Source organism: Polistes dominula, unplaced genomic scaffold (genome assembly GCF_049000335.1).
Source record: "Polistes dominula isolate Pdom_NZ unplaced genomic scaffold, Pdom_raw_medaka contig_19, whole genome shotgun sequence".
Classification (NCBI taxonomy): domain Eukaryota; kingdom Metazoa; phylum Arthropoda; class Insecta; order Hymenoptera; family Vespidae; genus Polistes; species Polistes dominula.
The window spans coordinates 3,934,510-3,950,053 of NW_028301058.1; the positions used below are offsets into that span (position 1 = coordinate 3,934,510).

Sequence of the window (15,544 nt, forward strand, 5' to 3'; positions counted from 1 at the left end):
TAGAAAGGAAAGAAATAAATTTGATTAAATATCCCGTTTTGTAATTTTATTATTATTATATTTTGTAATTTAGTTATGATATCTTTTGAGATGAAAACCGATGTCGAATCACACTCGACATAGGAGCGCATAAGGATTATTTTTATTTTATTATTATTTATTTTAATTTAATTAATTTTGTTTCCAGCATCTTTCAGTGCTTTTAAATATTTCATTTGAAATTTACTTTAACGAAAAAAAATATGGCAATTTTTTTTTTAAATATATTTAGAAAGGAAAGAAATAAATTTGATTAAATATCCCGTTTTGTATTTTTATTATTATTATATTTTGTAATTTAGTTATGATATCTTTTGAGATGAAAACTGATGTCGAATCACACTCGACATAGGAGCGCATACGGATTATTTTTATTTTATTATTATTTATTTTAATTTAATTAATTTTGTTTCCAGCAACTTTCAATGCTTTTAAATATTTCATTTGAAATTTACTTTAACTAAAAAAAATATGGCAATTTTTTTTTTAATATATTTAGAAAGAAAAGAAATAAATTCAATTAAACATCCTGTTTTCTATTTTCATTATTATTATATTTTGTAATTTAGTTATGATATCTTTTGAGATGAAAACCGATGTCAGATCACACTCGACATAGGAGCGCAAAAGGGTTAACTTTAACCAATCGACGAATATGATCGTTTTTATCACATTCGTTATTTTTCTTTTTCCCCATAAAAATATACAGAGTGATTCATTAACTTTTGCTACCTAAATAGCACTGAATGTATGATGAAGTAGCAGAGATGCTTATTAAGAAAAAGTTGCATGAAAAATTCAGGACTTATAATATGACGTTAATTTGTATTTGCTTAGTTGATTCGAGATTTATAGGTCAACTTTGTTTTTTTAAATACCAATGCTACACGCACCCTGTATAATTCGCGAAAGGTTATAATATATTATATATAAACAACTACTTTTGCGATTGGTCAAATTTCAATCGTGAGTTTTAGGAGAAATAGAGAAAAAAAATGAGTGAGTGAGAGACAGAGACATCATCCTCTAATTTTTTTTTCTTTTTTTTCTTCTTCTTTCCTTCCCCCTCCTTTACCCCCGTAAGAACGCGAACGACCGAGGGGCTTAAAGAGACACTCGGTTACCCACCGAGGGAAGATCAAAACTTTTTTACTCCGGCGACGTCTCGTAATTTATTCTCGCGCAAACGACAGGGACACTTTGTAGAAGCTGCCATCGTATGTAAAAGCAAACTCACTCTCTTTCTCTCTCTCTCTCTCTCTCTCTCTCTCTCTCTTTCTTTCTTTCTTTCTTTCATATTTTCCCATCTATTCTAGGTCATTACAAATCCCGCAAACAAGCCGAGACAAATTATCTTCCTTCCCTTTAAAAGCCCTTTTTTTTCTTACGTTCTAATTTCTCTCTCTCTCTCTCTCTCTCTCTCTCTCTCTCTCTCACACACACACACTCTTTGATTACTTTTACGAGCTAATTTTGATTTGCACTTTTTTCCAAGACAGTAAAGGGGGGGGGAAGAAAAAACATGGAATCTGGCTGAACGATGAAGAATTCGTGACTCGACGTATCATCCTTTGATATTAAACTTTTGACTACCTATAGACGCATATATGCGTTTGGAAAAAGTTACCAACATGCGTCTAATCGATGCATATACGTGTTTGTTAATATTAATGTAAAGTTATTGATTATTCTTTTGAATTTTGTCACATCAAAATTATATAAGGAAGAAAAACTTTGATTTTGGTAGTCTTTATTGGGGTAGTCAGGTTTTTATATATCAATATAGAATCATCAGATTCTTACTAATGGTAAATTGAAAGTGGTTTCGATAAATATTCAACAAAATTGTTCAGTATTATAAGAATAATTTATTAATTAGAAATTATTATTTTTTTTTTTAATGAGTACTATATGTATATATGAAATTAATGATTATTTAATTGTTAATAAAATATTTTTTATTTGTACGCCACTTGTCGCGTGACTTACGACCGATAAGGATTAAATATAATATAATAATTATTATTATTATTAAATCTAATTAATAATATCAATCAACGGAAACAGTCGTACTAATAAAATAAATTATTCTGTGTCCCTACAAAACACATCAGTTAAAAGTATTCAGCATTCAAAGGGTTAATGGTGAGCTCTGTGAGCTTGCTGCTATAGTCTTTGTCGTAGAAAAAGGTTCTTCGGCCGTTGACGTTTACGTGAAAAATGCGAATACCTCCTACGCGTTCTCGGTGAGCTCTACTTTGCGTGATTTAATGTCGTTCGTCGACGTTGCACAAGGGGGAGGGGTGAGGAGGACGAGGGGATTCGTAGAACTACGCAGCACAGAGTGCAACGTTTTCTTTTCGATACCTAAACTTATATCCCCTTACCTATATCTTTAACCTTTTAGGCACTATGCGCCATTATAGTGGCTTTCATGAATGTTATCATCTAGTACGACGCGTCACTATAGTGGCTATCGCGGATGACATTTTTTAAAATATATTATATCTAATTTTATTATTAATTATTAAAATAAATTGTCTAAGTTAAAGTATATGGGTATTGTTTCTTTGAGAAAAATTATAATTTAACCCTTTGCACTCTGGGCCTTTTTCATGCGGCGCACTAGCAACTCCAAACGTTTTGGAGTCCTTTTGACGCATTTTTTATCAGTGACTTAAAATCATTACGCCCACAAATTAATTTATACAATTTTTATACATGTATAAAAATAAGATTATACAGAAAGAACGTAGAGACCAGCGTCGAAAAAACTAAACGTAAACAGTTACTGCCGCGCATCCATTTACCGTAGCAAACCATATGGTGAGTGAAAGTCACCACTGGACTGCAAAGGGTTAATTATGAAAAACTTCATTAAAATGTATTCCCTGGGAAACAGCAATTGTTCGTCACACATCGTAGTTTTTATCGTTTACACGTAATTATCATCGAATCCTGCTGTACAGAGAAACAGCCCTGCGCAACATTCAGCCGTGCCTAAGAGGTTAAATCGAAAAGATAAAAGATTCATTTTAACCCATCCAAGACCTCTCACAACCTCTCACGTGTGTGCAAAAATTTCTTTTTCAAAAAGACCCGGTAGCATGCACTGTTTGCAATCATAATAATGAATTTTTATCAGTTATTTTGAGTAAAGTATTCGTCGAGATAAGACTTTTTTTTTGGAATGAATATTATCTAAGTATAGAGAAACAAAATCAGGCATTGGTTTTCATGCATCCCAAACAATAAAAGAAGAAATTTTATTAGAATTATCGAAATATACATTTTTACAAGATATTAATGCAATTTTACTTTACGATCGGTGTACTATTTCTTAAAATCTATTTAAAAATTATATTTTCTTTTCCATAACTGAGTTGTATTACTTTATTAACTTTAGACTATTTGTTTAAATTTTATTTCTCATTTATATTATTTTCTTCATTATTCAACTTATTTTGTTGACTTTTTACTATTTCTTAAAGATGTTCTTTTCATTATTATCTTGTTTTTCATTATTGAAGGCAGAATAACAATTTTATATTATCTAACTATTTTTAACACTATTTCTACCACGATTTTGTGGATATCTATTTCGATCAAAAGTATCGATCTTTAGATCCAGGATGAGCTGGAGGAAAATGATATCACTGGATATTTTTAACAATTGTTGTATGAAAAGTCAAAAAATTAATTGTGGAGAAATGATTAAACTTAGAGAAAAATGTTAAGTTAAAATATGAAACGTGTCTTTTGACATCTCTCGGTATAAATAGTGTTAAAATAAATATTTATTAATTCTAAATAATGTATTTTTATTTTACCTCACACTGCACACATGGTGTTCTAGCCGCTCGTCGCAAATAAAAATTTCCTGAGAAACGAGCAGCACAAACGGTGTGCAATCAACTTATAATATGCGAATTCACTTACAAGAATTGGGTAATTTTCATAGTAGACAAATTTTTTTTATTAAAAATAAATAATATAATGAAAAAAAGAATGACTCCTGAGAACTGTGTTCGAAAAAAGTCGTGGTCTCGAATGGGTTAAAAGATAATCAGGAGAAATTGGATCCGAATTAATAATAGCCACTCGCACTGCTGCTGCTGGCTAGCGTTTGAGTTATCACCATGAATTAGTAGTATTGGTAGTAGACTTTGGTAGTGGTGACCCGATATCGGGTAGCCAGAACGACGACTCCCGATATTGGCACCACCTCGGATCTCTCTTCCAAACGAAGAACAATAGAAGAGGTAGTAGCATGCTCTCTTTCTCTCTCTCTCTCTCTCTTTCGTTTCTTTTTTTTTTTATTCTTACGTTTATCGAGGTCGAGGAGTCCTTGTTTCGCGAAGAAAATGTTAGCGCGCTTGAGGCATCGTAAAAAAAAAAAAAAAGAGAAAATTGAATTCTTCTAGGATCACAATTCTTTGATATAATTAGGTCTACCGGAAAGTTCTGTCCGTTTTTAGAATAAAATAATAAATTTTTTTTTTTTTTTGAGTAAACGTTTTTTTTTGATTAGTCATCATTAACAAGATCATTTTTAGCCCTTTGAGTGCTGAATACTTTCACCTAAACTGTTTTGTAGGAACGGAATAGTTTATTATTAATCAGATTCTAGTAATAAATTATATTTAATAATTAAAGTTTTTTGTTTCTGAATATAGTTTAATTAATTAATATAAATATTAAATTATTTTATATTAATATTAACAAACACGTATATATGCGTCGATAGACCACTCTAGTAATTTTTACCAAACGCATATATGCGTCCATAGCACTCAAAAGATTAATAAATAAAATCATATTGGTATCAACAATATGATTATTCGATGATTAAACAATAGCTGTTTTTTATTCGTTTTACACAAAAATTCAGTAAATTTATATCTTTATAAAAAAAGAGTAATACGTTTCGGATATTGTTGATTTCATTTTAAATTATTTCGTAAATTTTCTCTTTAATTTGTTGTTGATTTCTATTGCTAGTGTATTTGTTGTAGTTAAGTATGTTAGTTTCGTATGACCGATACGAATACGAATCAGTTACTTGATCTCTTTTCTGTTTACCATTGACATTTTGGGCATTTCTTATTTTAAGTTTCTTTTGGGTGCTGTAGAATAAATTGTTCATACCTTCAAATAAGATTTATTAAATAATATAACATTATTATCATTAATTTATATGATTTCTTTTTCAAATATGTTGGCAATTTATATAATTTCATTTTTTAAAAATGTCTCATTCCTAATAACGAAAAAAATTCAACATCAATGTGTCTGAACGAACAAAACTTTATGGTAGACGTAAACATTTTCGTAAAAAAAGTAAAAAAAAATTGGTACGATTCTAATCTTTATATATAAAAATTCAGTGTCACATTGTTAGTTTCCAATGAAATTCAAAACTACTGGAACCGATTTTAATGAAATTTGTTTTTATTTTGTGTGATTTATTTTAACTTAATATATAGGATAGTTTTTATCGCGATTATTTTTATTAATTTTATTGCTAATTTAAAAATTTATTATTTAAAGGTTATCTAGATCTTTAAATATTGTAAATTTTCAATAGATAGCTCTGTATTAAAATTCAATTATTTCGATATAATCACGTCATACATTTTTTTCAAATTTATATATGACATAACTTTAACCTTGCTTTATATATTTTTTTCTGTATTATTACTTTATGCATTCTATCCTTTTTGTGGTATTATTTTGTATGTTGTTAACTTAGTATATAGGATAGTTCTTATCGCAATTAGTTTTATTTTTTGTTGTTAATTTAAGGATTTGTTTTATTTAGAGGTTATATAAGTTTCTAAGTACTGTAGGTTTTCAATAGATGACGTAGTATCACAATTCAATTATTTCGATATATTCACGTCATACGTTTTTTTTCAGATTTACATACGACATAACCTTACTTTTTTCTATTTTTTCGTATATCATTATTTTATGTATTCTATTGTAATTGTGGTATTATTTTGTGTGTTGTTATATTTTACTAAATAGTTTAGAATTATATTTAAATGAATATTTTATAACAAAGCCACAGCAACGCATGGCCGGAACATTCTAGCCAATATATGTAAATATTATATACACCGTGGTATCTATTATTCGCTTTGTGTCTTGGAATATGTTGTTTGAACGAGAAAAGAGACAGAGACAGAGATAGAGACAGAGACAGAGACAGAGACAAAGATAGAGAAAGAGATAGTAGAGGTTGAAATTTTTTTACAGTCGAGAGAACGAAAAGTGACGTTCGTAGTCGTCGTAGTCATTGCTGTTGCTAATGGACGGGTGGAACGTTTTTATAAGCAAGGCTAAAAGCTCCGGACCATAAAAGTGACGTTTTGCATGCACGCTGTTTATTCTTGTGCACCGTTTCTGTTCGTCGTATTCACCCACCCACCCACACGATAAGCTTCGAGAGAAAACGAACGAACGAAACAGAAAGAAAAGTCATGCTCGAGAAAGTAACGTTAAAGAATCATGTGTTCAGGGACATCGATTAGCTGCGAATAATCAAAAGCCTTTAGATTCGTTGATAATATAGAGTTATCCTTTATATTTATGGTGTCCATCGATCCGAACCAAAGTGAAATATTATCGCGACTAATAAATCGTTAGATATGACGAATTTGAACGACAGCTTAAAACGCTGTTTTCGTCGTGTACTACATGATCGAACGAACGAACAAATTCTACATATATTATAATATTCGTGGAACATAATGTTTTTATTTTACGTTCGACGTGCCACGAAATAGATGGTGCGTGAGAGATTTATTTTTTTTTTTTTTTGAGCTAGAAAACATAGGATTATTATTATGCTTTTAACGTTTATGTGTATATATTCATTGACATGGCATTAATTAATCGTTATCTTTGATCTTAAAGTAGTATTGGAATTTTTTAATCGAGTTTAATACTTCTTAGGTGACGGTAACGATTAAATTTTATCGAACTACATGAAAAGAGAGGGAGAGAGAAAGTGAAATAGAACCCTAAGTCGATCGACAGTTAAACGAGATTATAGGAGGTTTTAATATTAGTGTGTTATGTGTGTGTGTGTGTATCAGAATCAATTTATATATCTACTGAAGTATTATTATTAAATAATATAAAGTAAATTTATTTATAAATATGATACCTATATTTACGAAATATATTTGTAATATTAAACAATTTGATATTTTATTAGTTCAATATCCTTTTAATTCGAAGTAATCACTGGACAGGAATGTTAAAACAATTGTATTTTAGTTTGAAAAATGGAAAAATATTAGTAGAATACATTATAGCATCCGACACAACTTTAATGATTGTTAATTGATCGAAGAAAATGTATATGTATATAGGATGTCCCATATAACTGTAATCAAAATTTTTGAAATACTTGCCATAATCTGACAAAAAAATAGTTTATGCAAAAGTTGATTTGTTTTTGATTGACTATAAATTGCAATAAAAAAAGTTTACAAACATTTTTTTTTATATTTTTTAAGGCTACCTTTGTTTTTTTAAATGACACTCTATATTTTTATTATAACCCGTATTAATACATTGCAATAGGAACAATGAAGATAATAAATAAAATTTAATATTATAACGTTCTGATTTTAGCATTTTTTTGCATTTTAATGTAATTATTTTATCGCTCCTGCGCAGTAATAACTTCCAGTTAAATTGTCCTGTAATGTAAGTAGAGTGTATTAGAATAATTAAATAATTGTTAATTAATCGATGGGAGTATCTATTGTTGTCTAAAAGCTCGGAGTATATGATCCACGTACCGTCCTCTTCGAAATCAGCTGTTAAACTGGGTCATTGCCCTCTGCTAAAATTTATTCTTAAATGTTATTTATATGACTTTTAATAGAAGAAGATTCTAATTATTACGAATATTATTTATGTTATACACATGCGCAACGTTCGGAAAGTCATATAAACAATTTTCAATAAAAAAACTTCCATAGATGACAACGTGCCAGTCTGAAGGTGAATTTTGAGGAAGACAGTGCTCCAACGATGTACACAGTGCTTTTAAAGAATAATACACATTTCCTTCGATTAATTAACAATTATTTGTAATACTCTAATACATTTTACTTATATTACAAGAATATTTTACCCTGGAAGCCATCACTGCGCAGGAGCATTAAAATAATTATATTAGAATAAAAAAAATACTACAATTAGAATGTTTTAATCTTAAATTTTATGAATTAGGTAGATTATTTTCGTTATGCACATGCACAACAAGTCATGTGAACAACATTTAATAAAAAAACTTTCATAGATGACTACGGTACCAGTCTGAAGGTGAATCTTAAAGAGGACAGTACTTAAATCATATACTCCGCTTTTAAACAACAATAGACACTACCAACGATTAATTAACAATACTTTTAAATACTCTAATGTACTCTACTTATTTATAAATCAGTTAGTTGTTTTTCGCGTCAACAAAATAAAATATATACAAACTTTATATCATAGAGAAGTAATAAAAGGACGAAACGTTCAACAAGATCAAAACAATATGTTCTGATTTTTTTTTCACCTGTCCAACTTCCCTATGATATAAAGTTTGTATATGTCTTATTTATAAGTTTGTTTAAAAGTATATACATTGGTTTTATACATTATATACCTATTATTCGCATTCGCGGTTCCAAGAACGTGCAAAATAATCTTATCGGATATGATAATCCTAATACGGAGAAGCTTTTCGCAGGAACGTTTTATCGGATCTTCGATGAGACAGACAGACAGAACGAAGATTTTTCGATCGAGGTTCTTCTTCGGTGAGGTGAAGAGTGGAGAAAGAAGACGATAAAAATGAAGAGAGAAAAAAACAGAGAAAGAGAAAGAGAAAGGGAGAGAAAAAGAGAGAGGTGTTACGCGTTAGAAACTTCTAGAGACTGAAGGCGACAATAACCAAAAGACTAGAGTTAAGTGCAACTTTGACAATAAATAACCCAAGGCTGATACTAAAAGGAAAAAGAGGATAATACTGGATACGTCCGTTTACTATGGGGATCCTGATGTCTGCTACAAGAGTAAAGGGGACTTTGCACGTACACCTACGTAAATCGCATAGCTCTTTCCAACGATAAAGAACCAAAGAGGGTTTTCTCGTTCGAAAAAAAAAAAAGAAAAATAAATATATACGATGTTCTCTATACTCTCTCCATGGTAATACAAGAATTTTTTCTTTTTTTTTTCTTTCCCAAAGAAGGGGACCCCGAGTTTATTCCAGGAGAATTGATAACCAACCAACCAACCAACCAACGATCTGAGAAAAGTATCGAAGAAATCTCGCATACATAAACTAAATCTTTGAAAATTCGTACGAATCTTCTGTACGAAGATTGAATTTATCAAGAAATAGAGAGAAAGAGAGAGAGAGAGAGAGAGAGAGAGAGAGAGAGAGAGAGAAAGGGGTCCAAAGGGAGAAGAGATGTCACTGAATCATAGATATTACGTAAGTATAATTCCCTCCAAATTCCTTAAAACGTTACCTACCATGCTGTTTATGAGCAATATTAATTAATCATTTCAATTTGTATTTCTATTATCGTTTACAATGTATATATGGTAGGATACAGGTTAAACAATTTAAATAATTATCATCCCTTATCGTTTATTTCTATTTCTTTTAAAACCGGTATTTTTTTATTATTGTCATAAAAAAGAGAATGAATAATGCATTATTATGATGAGTTATTATGTGAGTATAGTTCTTTTCAAATTCCTTAACACATTTGACAAAAATTTTGAACAGGCCTAATCAGCCATATACGGCTGACGTTTATTTTAACCCTTATAAGGTAAATTAGTAAATATTTCAGAAGATATTTCACAGAATATGAGACTACTGAATTGGTTTAAAAGTTTATTAATAAAATTTGAATTGATATCAAAAATTTATTAAGTAAATTATTTACAATGAAATGCTTTGAAACAGTCTATATAAAAGTTGGGGTTGATCAATGCAATCTGGGCAAAACGTTGTTGTTCTTTTTATGTTTATTCGTACCTTTGATCAATTCGTATAAAATATTTTATTCGAATAACATTATTTGCAAGCATTTCTTATTTTTTTATTCAAGAGCATGTTTTGAAATATTTCGTTATCTTTTGTTATAAGAAGATAAGAAACCAAAAATTCCTTAATAATCTTCCAAAAAAGATTATCTTCAACATAGGATAAGAATTTCTTTCTAAATGTAATATTTTCTTACTTATTATTATTATTATTATTATTATTATTATTATTATTATTATTATTATTATTATTATTATTATTATTATTATTATTATTATTATTATTATTAAATGGCATTAGGAACTCAAAAGTTCATTGCCGCAAATGACGGAGGTAGAAACACAGGAGAACGAACGCTATAAGCAATTTGTCGTAAATTGTGTCCCTTAAAAATGTTACAAAATACCAACATTTATTGCTGGCATTAGGGCGGCATGGTGATCAGTGTGATCCTAGTGACGTCACAGAAAATCGTAGAGCATTGCCTCCATAATTGCGTATTTGTAAAACAAAACAATACATACTTCAGCTTATTCATACTACAATCTTAGCAACTACAGCGCACTCTAGAATAAAACTTTGTTGGTTCTATATTTTGGTGACACTTTTCAACAATGCGTTCGTTTTCTTATGTTTCTATCTTCATCCCGTAAATACTAAATCTCGCCAGTGTTTCCGTCCCCTCGCGCGTCCCCTTCATTCGTGGTCTTCATAGCCTATTTCCTTAAGAACTCTCCTAATATTGTCCTCCCATTTTTGTCTCGGTCTACCCAGTGGTTTTTTTCCGTTCGGTATACCGACCAGTATTTTATGCGCCGTTCGATTCTTCCCCATGCGCGCCACGTGACCTGCCCATCTTAATCGGCGTGATTTTACGACGTTTTGTTGTACAGTCGGTGTATTTCTACGTTATGGAGTTTTCTCCATTCACCCGTTTCCTCATCGCGTTTTGCACCGAAGATTTTACGAACAACTTTATTTTCGAAAACTCTAAATTTCTTTTCGTCCCGTAACGTAAGCTACCACGTTTCGCTACCATAAAGGACTACCAATAGGATGATTGTCTTGTATATCCTGATTTTTAAGCGGCTAGACAGCAACCGCGAGCTGAGTAATTTATTGACCGAATAAAAGCATGCATTGTCTAAATTGATTCTTTTCTTAAGTTTTTCGTTTATTTCATTTGTCTGGTTTATGATCGATCCTAAATATTTAAAGTTGCTGACCCTTTCAAAAATTTTATCCTGGACAACCAAAGCTCCAATATTACGCACATTCTGAATTTTATCGGTGACCATATATTCGGTTTTTTATCAAGTTTCTTACTATAATAAGTAACTATTGACACAGTATCTTTATATACCGGGATTGTTGTGTAGCGCAATATAGCAGCGTGCGTGGGCCTGACGGAGATTTTCTTGAAAACTAGCGTGACAGTCAACGTGTTAAAACGTTACCTGCCATGTTGTTTATGAGCATATTAATTTATCATTTCGGTTCATATTTCTATTACTGTTTTCGGTGTACACGTGGTAGAAAACGTGTTAAACAATTATCATCTCTTATCGTTTATTCTTATTCCTTTTAAAACAGATATCTTATATTATTATTGTCATAAGAAAGAAAAAGAATAACGTATTAGGAGAATATTATTATCATAATTTTGGGAATAAAAATATATGTTTAAATGGAATTTCAAGTCAGGAGCATCGTTCAGACTGGAATAATATTTTATATAAGTCCATCTAAAAAAATGTTATTTTTTTTTTTTTGATATACAAAATAAATCGCGGATTGATAGCGTCACTGTTATTTTCATCTCTGTTTAAGCAACAGAACTTTTTAGTTACGATATATTCCGTGTCTCTCATTCTTTTTCTTTTTCATCTTTCTCTTGTCGAGAGTAGTACTTGTCGTCGAGCGTTCGGCCAACTTTAAAGTCGGTTAGTGGGTTGAAACCATCCCGAAAGTGAAAGATAAACCTTAAAGTAGAGAATCTAACGGAAAACATGATGATGATGATGATGATGATGATGATGATCATCATCATCGTTACGATGGGATAGAGTCTTGACGAACGATTTCGAAACTTTCTTCTAACGTCGCCTAAAATTATTGCCTTTTCAATTATCATCAGTTTGCCTTTGATTTTAATGAACTTTTCTAAAATAGGGGTAGGGTGGGGGTGGTAAGTAAATCAAAAGTATAGAAGATAACACTTTCTTGTTCCAATTATTAATATAATCGTTAAATCATTCTTTGCTGATTTTAATAAACTTTCGCGTATTTTCTTTCGCGTATAAATTATTTGCCATAAATAATTAATCATATATATGTTACATTACAATATATATAGAATAATTATAATATTATTATAATTATAATACAATATATATATTTTTGTATAATACTCCTTATATATTTTATATTTAATAATTTATATATAATATATTTTATATTTTATATATAACAAATAATACATAAAAAAATAACCATATATATATACAATATATATTAATTAATAATTTAATAATAATATTTAATAATAATATTGAAAATAATAATAAAATTTATATTGAAATTTAATAATAATTTATTAAATTTAATTATTCAATGAAATAATATATATATATCAAATTTAAGCGAAAACTATTATTTATAATCGCGCAAATACGTTGAGGGAGGAGTTTTACTTTGTTTTTGTTTTGTTTTGTTTTCTTTGACAAAAACGAGTAATTGCGCATAAATAAATCCCCACCTGTAACTTTGAACATAAACTCGTTACTGTATAGAATAGAAAAAAAAGAAAAATCTCGATTTCTCATAACTTTGAAGATAGCAAAGTGTACTAAACGTATAAACAATTTTTCAACGCTTATAATATGAAGCATCATATATAAGTGTATCACAACCGGATTCAAGATGTTAAACGGGGGATCGCATGACGTATCCCTCTATGGTGGACTAACTATCGACGGTTCCTGTTAGTTACATCGATATTATTTATTGCAACAACTCGAGCGTAACCGATTCGCGTGGAAAAATTTCAAGCCGTTATAACCAAGTCCTAGGAGTGAAAGAATACGAAACCACCGTTTGAACGAGAGTAACTTCTTGTTCTTTTTCTTTATTTTTTAACCTGTCTTCTCTCAACATAATATCAATCATGAAAAAAAGGAAAAAAGGAAAAAACCTAGGAAGAAAAATAAAATTTTTCTCTATCTGTTTTTTTGATTTCTTTTTTATAGATCAAAGATTTCGTACAGGTATCCATCACCCTTTCCCCCTCCCCACCCCCTAATTATCTTACGAACTTGTTTTTCCCCCCTTGAAAAGATACATAAGTTCGATCATTTAAAGTGGATCAACTTTTGCGCGTTTATTTTGAAACATTTTATGCATTAGGTTCATATTTTGCGGCACGTGTAACGCATACGTTTTCAGCACACGTGCTGTGCAGATCTCGAAAACTATAATATAACTCGGCGTGCCAATTCAAAAAGGTTTATATTCTTTTTTTGCTCTTGCTAGAAGATTTTTAAAACGTTTGAAATATTTTATCTCTATTCCCGTCGATCTTAACGTATTCGACCACCGACGAAGTAAACTTTTGTTCTATGTTTAAAATTGAAGGTTGCATTCGAGGTAACGAATCGAAGAAATCGAATGATTTCATTTTTTACCACATACTTTTATTTTTTCCTTACAATTTTATACTCTATATAATTAATAGTGTTTCTACTTTATAATTTTTGTTTAATATATAATATTATTATATTAATTTTATTTATTATTATATTAATTATTATATTTATATAAATAAATAAATAAATAAATAAATAAATAAATAAATAAATAAATAAATAAATATATATATATATATAATAAAAAATATATAATAATATATAATAATATTTTTAATAATATATAATATATAATATAATAATAATAATATATAATAATAATATTTTCTATTTATCAATCAAGTATATATATATAATAATTTATTATTGATTAGTTTGAAATTTATAAAGAGTATTTTTTGGAAAGAAATATGTATGATCCTTTTTGTAAGTTAAACTTCTTTTTTTAATTGTTTTTTATTTACAACTAGTATTTTATTCGAATGGCTCAACATAGGTGTTAACCCTTTAAACGAGGTATATGGTTGAATAAAACGTATCTCATAAAATGGGATGGGGATGGATAGATCCGGTATTACGATGATTTTTGTTCTCTTGTCAAATGCAATATAATACGAATTGAATTACACGAGTATAGAAACATTTTTACTTCCTTTTAAAATCGATTATAACCGAAGCGTATTTAATCTGCTCGAAGTAAAAGGATTATAACGAAAGAGCGTTTTAATATAAAACGTTATTATCGATCATTGCGAGAGATTTTATATTTCTATTATGGGGATAGAAGTAGTAGAGAAGCGAATGTTGTGTTTGACGCATCGTTGAACGAAAGAGAGAGTTTTAAGTACCTTCTTCAACTTTGTACGATGATAATATCGAAAAAGAAAATAGTTGGTTTTTTCCTCTTTTTAACGAACCAACAAAACAACGATTTCGATCTCGTAGTGGGTGTAGTAGGATACATGATATTTCATAAAACGCTTTTTTAACTTCTTAAGAACGGCTGAGTGTTACGTGGGGTTGTTTCTCTGTACGGTAGGGTTTAACGAGAATTACATGTAAACGATTAAACTACAATGTGTGACGAACAATAGCTGTTCTCCCAACGAGTACATTTTAATCAAGTTTTCATGATTAAATTATATTTGTTGTCAAAGAAATGATACACATACTTAAACTTTAATAATTTACTTTAATAATCTATAATAAAATTAGATATAATATATTTTAAATGTTATCCGTGATAGCCACTATAGTGGCGCGTCCTACTGGAAGATGGCATTCGCGGAAGCCACTATAGTGGCGCGTATTGCATAAAAGATTAACGTAATATTTCTCAAGAAATATTTTTCTTTAAACTTTTGTCCACCCAATCTTTCTTCTCTCTCTTTCTCTCTTTCTCTTTATCGAAAAAGAGGTCACGTTGGGAGTTTGCGCTAAGAAAGAATCGTAGAATTTAAATGGGAGCTGCTTACACGTTCTCGCATCCGAAATAACGATCGTCCGAAGGGCCACTTCCAAGTTTTTAAGTACGCGACGGTTCTTTTTTCCACGAGGATGGAAAACCATCACCACCACCACCACCAACCAAGGCATTTGAAACAAAAGGTGTATTATTATCGTTTCTTTCGAGTGTTTCCTTGTCTCTTTGTATCTTCTATATAAATTACAGAAGATGGAAATAGCGTTTTTTTTTTGTCGAAAGAAACAATCGCATCTGTTTTCCTTCCATTCCTTCAATTCCCATTCCTTTTTCGAAAATTTAAAATGTTATTTCATATTTTTC

General features: G+C 29.8%; 2 protein-coding genes across 4 annotated transcripts in view; one reads left to right on the plus strand and one right to left on the minus strand.

The window, feature by feature from the left end:
- The window catches only part of LOC107072573 (Mediator complex subunit 20), a 101,984-nt gene that overhangs the window by 13,301 nt on the left and 73,139 nt on the right, over positions 1 to 15,544 (minus strand). The gene's annotated exons all lie outside the window — the stretch shown is intronic.
- The window catches only part of LOC107072572 (facilitated trehalose transporter Tret1-2 homolog), an 84,604-nt gene that overhangs the window by 3,518 nt on the left and 65,542 nt on the right, over positions 1 to 15,544 (plus strand). For both annotated transcript variants that reach the window (XM_089175860.1, XM_015332618.2), the window contains exon 3: positions 8,801 to 9,550. In XM_089175860.1, the coding sequence (XP_089031986.1) occupies positions 9,527 to 9,550 (24 nt within the window). In that variant the 5' untranslated portion in view covers positions 8,801 to 9,526. The remainder of the gene's footprint in view (positions 1 to 8,800; positions 9,551 to 15,544) is intronic.